Raw genomic sequence first — 5,940 nt, forward strand, 5'->3', positions numbered from 1 at the left:
GGCAGTTGGCTCACACCTATAATCCCAGCAGTATGGGAGACCGAGGCAGGAGGATCACTTGTGCCTAGGAGTCCGAGACCAAACTGGACAACATGGCAAGACCCTCATCTCTATTAATATAAAAATAAAACATAAAAAGTGAAGCTGAGGTTTGGACTTGAGCCCTTGGATTCCAGACCTATGGTCTTGCTTACACCAGAAAAGTTCTCAGCTGTACAGTGTGAGGGCCAGACTCAACCAACAAACATGTTTTCTTTGGCCTGAACTTTACTTTTGAAGATGTGAAATGCTGGACAATTGATTCCATGTAAACATCCGGGAGCTCCTCTTGAAAATAAAATTCCAAAATATGTCAACCTTTGGCTCGAGTTCCCAGACAAAAATCATCTGGAACCAATAGCTTCTGTCTTTTCGATGAATTGTCAGCTCCCCTCCAGGCCCTCTGCTCAGGCCTCTGGAGCCCTGCGCATTCTTCTGGAATTTTGTTTTTCTTTTGGGGGAAAATTTTCCAACTTCCACAGAATAATTAGTATTTATTTTGAACCCCTATTTAGCCATCACTCAGCTTCTACCATCATCAACATTGAGTCCAGTGTTGTTTCTCTCTGTATTTTCTTTGGAGTAATTTAAACAAATCCCAGATGTCATCTGATTTTCCTATAAATATTTGAATCCTTTCTTCTGACAGAGAAGGACTCATTTTGGTACATAACTACCATGCTCTGTTACCACATTTAATGACATTAAATCATTCTTTTTGTTTGTTTGAGACAGGGTCTTACTCAGTCGCCCAGGCTAGTGTTCAGTATTGCAATCATAGGTCAATGAAGCCTGGAACTCCTGGGCTCAAGCAGTCCTCCCGCCCCGGCCTCCTGAGTAGCTGAGACTACAGGTGTGTGTCACCATGACTGGGAAATTTTTTAATTTTTTATTGTAAAGATGGGGTCTCGCTGTGTCTGTCCAGGCTGGTCTCAAACTCCTCAGCTCAAGCAATCCTCCCGTCTCAGCATGGAAAAGTACAGGGATTACAGCTGTGAGCTACCATGCCCGGCCAACAATCATTCTTTAATGTCATCTAATAGCCAGTTCATGTTCAAATGTCCCTGACTATCTCACAAATGTCTCCTTCCCTGTGGGTGTTTGAGTTTGGAACTTTTTAATTTTTTTGGAGACAGAATCTTGCTCTGTCATGTAGGCAAGTGGGGCGATCTCAGCTCACTGCAACCTCCGCCTTCTGGGTTCAAGCTGTTTTCCTGCCTCAGCCTCCCAAGCAGCTGGAATTATAGTCTCCCGCCACCACACCTAGCTAATTGTTTTGTATTTTTAGTAGAGATGGGGTTTCACCATGTGGGCCAGGCTGGTTTTGAACTCCTGACCTCAAGTGATCCACCCGCCTCACCCTCCCAAAGTGCTAGGATTACAGGCGTCAGCCACCACTCCCGGACCCAAATTTCTTTTATTATTTGTAGAGACGAGGTTTCACTCTGTTTCCCAGACTGGAGTACAATGGCATGATCACAGCTCACGGTAGCCTCGAACACCTGAGTTCAAGGCTCAAGCAATCTTCTTTTTTTTTCTTTTCTGAGACTGAGTTTCACTCTCGTTACCCAGGCTGGACTGCAATGGTGCGATCTCGGCTCACCGCAGCCTCCGCCTCCTGGGTTCAAGCAATTCTCCTGCCTCAGCCTCCTGAGTAGCTGGGATTACAAGGAAGCGCCACCATGCCCAGATAATTTTTGTATTTTTAGTAGAGACGGGGTTTCACCTTGTTGACCAGGATGGTCTCAATCTTCTGACCTTGGGATCCACCCGCCTCGGCCTCCCAAAGTGCTGGGATTACAGGCATGGGCCACGGCGCCCGGCTGTGATCATCTTTATATGAACTATCCAGAATAGGCAAATTTGTAGAGACCGAAAGAAGATTAGTGGTTGCTGGGGCTATGAGGAGGGGAGCATAATGACTGCTTAGTGGGTACAGGGTTTCTTTCTGGGGTGATGAAAATCTTCTAGAACTAGGCCGGGCGCGGTGGCTCACACCTGTAATCTCAGCAGTTTTGGAGGCCGTGGCAGGCGGATCACCTGAGGTTAGGAGTTCAAGACAAGCCTAGCCAACGTGGTGAAACGCTGTCTCTTCTAAAAATACAAAATTAGGACCAGGCACAGGTGGCTCACGCCTGTAATCCCAGCATTTTGGGAGGCTGAGGCAGGCAGATCACAAGGTCAGGAGTTCAAGACCAGCCTGGCCAAAATAGAGAAACCCCACCTTTACTAAAAATACCAAAAATTATCTGGGCGTGATGGCGGACACCTGTAGTCCCAGCTACTTGGGAGGCTGAGGCAGGAGAACTGCTTGAACCCAGGAGTAGGATGTTGCAGTGAGCCAAGTGCTATTGCACTCCAGCCCGGGTGAGACAGTACAAGACTCCATCTAAAACAAAAAAACAAAAAAACAAGCCGGGCACGGTGGCTCACACCTGTAATCCCAGCACTTCGGGAGTCTGAGACGGGCGGATCTCGAGGTTAAGAGATCCAGACCATCCTGGCCAACATGGTGACACTGTCTCTACCAAAAATACAAAAATTAGCTGGGCATGGTGGGCACCTATAGTCCCAGCTACTCAGGAGGCTGAGGCAGGAGAATCACTTGAACCCAGGAGGCGGAAGTTGCAGTGAGCCGAGATCCCACCACTGCACTCCAGCCTCGGCAAAAGAGTGAAACTCCGTCTCAAACAACAAAAAAGAAAATGTTCCAGAACTAGAGAGTGGTGATGGTTGCAGAACGCTGTAAATGTGCAAGATGCCACCGCACTGCTGAACTCTGCACTTTAAAATGCTGTATTTTACCACAGTGTTTTTGTTTGTTTGTTTTGTTTTGTTTTTTTGAGACAGAGTTTCGCTCCTGTTACCCAGGCTGGAGTGCAATGGCGCGATCTCGGCTCACCGCAGCCTCCGCCTCCTGGGTTCAGGCAATTCTCCTGCCTCAGCCTCCTGAGTAGCTGGGATTACAGGCACGCGCCACCATGCCCAGCTAATTTTTTGTATTTTTAGTAGAGACGGGGTTTCACCATGTTGACCAGGATGGTCTCGATCTCTTGACCTCGTGATCCACCCGCCTCGGCCTCCCAAAGTGCTGGGATTACAGGCGTGAGCCACCGCGTCCGGCCCCCACAATTTTTTTTTTTTAAGCAATAGGAGGAAAAGAATTAGCTGACTGAGCAGAGGGAGACGGATGTTCCCTCCTAGAGGATTCTGGATAGGGGCTGAACCTCCCCAGCTCCTCCTGGACCCCTTTCCAAACTCTCTCCCTCCTCCAGGCCTGGCTGGACACCCAGGACTGGTGCTTGGGCCACTATGTGAACGGAAAGTGGCTGAAGCCTGAACACAGGGATTCAGTGCCTTGCCAGGATCCCACCACAGGTACGAGATGTCCTCCAGTCATTAGTGGAGGAGAGGGATGCGTGCCTCTAGCCCAACCCACCAACACCCATTCCCCTTGCCTGAGGGCAGGGAGCAGCTGCTGGTGGGAGAGGGGCGACAATGTCTGGTTCCTTCTGATACCAGTCACCCCAATTATGGTTCCGGGTCTCTGTGGAGGCTTTGTGAAGCTGCCGTCTGGGAAAATCCCTTCCTTGCTCTGGAAGTGACCGTAGCCATGACCCAGCAGAGAATGGGACCAGCTTTACAGCCTTAGGGTGACCCCAGTCTCTGAAAATCTCAACCCCCTCCAGATCTGACATGGGCTCCCCGCATCTCTCCTCTCATCTGAGTCCCTCCACTTTTCTTCCCAGGAGAGACCTTGGCCAGTTGCCTGCAAGCACAGGCTGAGGATGTAGCCACAGCCGTGGAGGCGGCCAGGACAGCATTTAAGAGCTGGAGTGCACAGCCTGGAGTCGCCCGGGGCCGGCACTTGACCAGGTGATGCAGCTGAGGTGTGGACCCCGGGAGGCGGGGACTCCCAGCATCCGCTCGAGACCATGGGAACAAAGACTGTTTCCCAAGATCCCAATAAATTAATTTGTAGCTAAGGCTCAGATTCCCCGTATGCGCTGGAGGCGGGAGTGGCCAAAACCTGCATGTGTTTTCCACTGTTCACTGAGACTAGAAGCCACAAAGCTTCTATTTCCCAGGACATCCTTGGAGCGCGTGGAGGCTCCATTTCTCAGCAGTTCTCTGGGGCTGGTGAATTTCCTAGCTGCTTTGGGGGCAGCTAGAGACAAAAATTCCATTTCCCAAAATGCAATTGAGATTAGAAGCCAAGACTCAGGCTGGGTGCAGGGGCTCACGCCTGTAATCCTAGCACTTGGGGAGGCCAAGGTGAGTGGATCAGCTGAGGTCAGGAGATCGAGACCAGCCTGGCCAACATGATAAAACCCCGTCTCTACTAAAAATACAAAAACTACCTGGGCGTAGTGGTGCACGCCTGTAATCCCAGCTACTCGGGTGGCTGAGGAAAGAGAATCGCTTGAGCCTGGGGGGGTGGAGTTGGCAGTGAGCTGAGATCGAGCCATTACACTCCAGCCTGCGCGACGGGAGACTCCATCTCAAAAAAAAAAAAAAAAAAAGTTAAGACTCAATTTCCCAGAAGCTTCAGAGATTTACCAGTGGCCAAGACCTTTACACAGCATCCTCAGGGTTTGTTTTTCCATGACTACAATTCCCACAAATCTTCACTGCCTTCTGCCCCAGGTAAATGGTGGGGCTCATGGGGATTGTCATGCAGGTATATAGGAGCAGCCCAGGACTCTTTGAGGCTGAGGGCCATTGGAAAATGAGCAACTTCTTGCTATCTCCACAGGCTTGCCAAGGTGATCCAGAAACACCAGCGGCTGCTGTGGACCCTGGAATCCCTGGTGACTGGCAGAGTTGTTCGAGAGGTTAGGGATGGGGACGTCCAGCTGGCCCAGCAGCTGCTCCACTACCATGCAATACAGGCATCCACCCAGGAGGAGGCACTGGCAGGCTGGGAGCCCATGGGTAAGACCCTGGAGTCCCAGGCCCTAGCCGTCTCATGACCTAGCAGTGCCAGCCCCAGAGCCCTCATTCTTCTTCTTTTTGTTCTTTGAGACTGTTTCGCTCTTGTTGCCCAGACTGGAGTGCAATGACACAATCTCGGCTCACTGCACCCTCAAGCTCCCTGGTTCCAGCGATTCTCCTGAGTAGCTGGGATTACAGGCATGTCCCATCATGCCTGGCTAATTTTTGTATTTTTAGTAGAGATGGGGTTTCATCATGTTGTTTAGGCTGGTCTCAAACTCCTGACCTTGTGATCCGCCTGCCTCGGCCTCCCAAAGTACTGAGATTACAGGTGTGAGCCACTGTGCCCGGCCGCCTCATTCTTTTTCTTTTGTTTTTGTTTTTCCTTTTCTTTTTCAGACAGGGTCTTACTCTGTCTGAAAGAGTAAGTGGTGCAATTATAGCTGACTGATGCTTCGACCTTCTGGGCTTGAGATCCTCCCACCTCAGCCTCCCAAGTAACTGGGACTACAACCGTGCACCGGAACACCCGACTGTTTTTTTAATGTTTTGTAGTGGTGGAGTCTTGCCATGTGGCCCAGGCTCGTCTTGAACTCCCAGCCTTAAGGAATTCTCTCGCCTCATTTTTTTTTTCTTGTAGGAGTAATTGGCCTCATCCTGCCGCCCACTTTCTCCTTCCTTGAGATGATGTGGAGGATTTGCCCGGCCCTGGCTGTGGGTAAATGATGGGATGGGGGGTCCAGACTCTTGGGTCTGAGAAAAGAGGAGATGGTGGGCCCAAACTCCAGAGTCTGAGCGATAAAGGGGCTGGGGGCCTGGACTCCTCGGTCTGAGGGAGGAGGGGCTGGGGGTCCGGACTCCTGGGTCTGAGGGAGGACGGGCTGGGGTCCGGACCCCTGGGTCTGAGGGAGGAGGGGCTGGGGTCCGGACCCCTGGGTCTGAGGGAGGAGGGGCTGGGGTCCGGAC

The 5,940-nt window shown here is 51.0% G+C and overlaps 1 protein-coding gene across 5 annotated transcripts in view; it reads left to right on the top strand.

Moving 5' to 3' along the window:
- ALDH16A1 (aldehyde dehydrogenase 16 family member A1) overlaps positions 1-5,940 on the top strand; it is a 21,039-nt gene that overhangs the window by 4,128 nt on the left and 10,971 nt on the right. For all 5 annotated transcript variants that reach the window (XM_037728497.1, XM_017500563.2, XM_017500562.2 and 2 more), the window contains 4 exons: positions 3,315-3,417; positions 3,789-3,915; positions 4,796-4,974; positions 5,615-5,692. In XM_037728497.1, coding sequence (XP_037584425.1) covers positions 3,315-3,417; positions 3,789-3,915; positions 4,796-4,974; positions 5,615-5,692 — 487 coding nt within the window. The remainder of the gene's footprint in view (positions 1-3,314; positions 3,418-3,788; positions 3,916-4,795; positions 4,975-5,614; positions 5,693-5,940) is intronic.

This window comes from Cebus imitator, unplaced genomic scaffold (genome assembly GCF_001604975.1).
Source record: "Cebus imitator isolate Cc_AM_T3 unplaced genomic scaffold, Cebus_imitator-1.0 Scaffold266, whole genome shotgun sequence".
Taxonomy (NCBI): Eukaryota; Metazoa; Chordata; class Mammalia; order Primates; family Cebidae; genus Cebus; species Cebus imitator.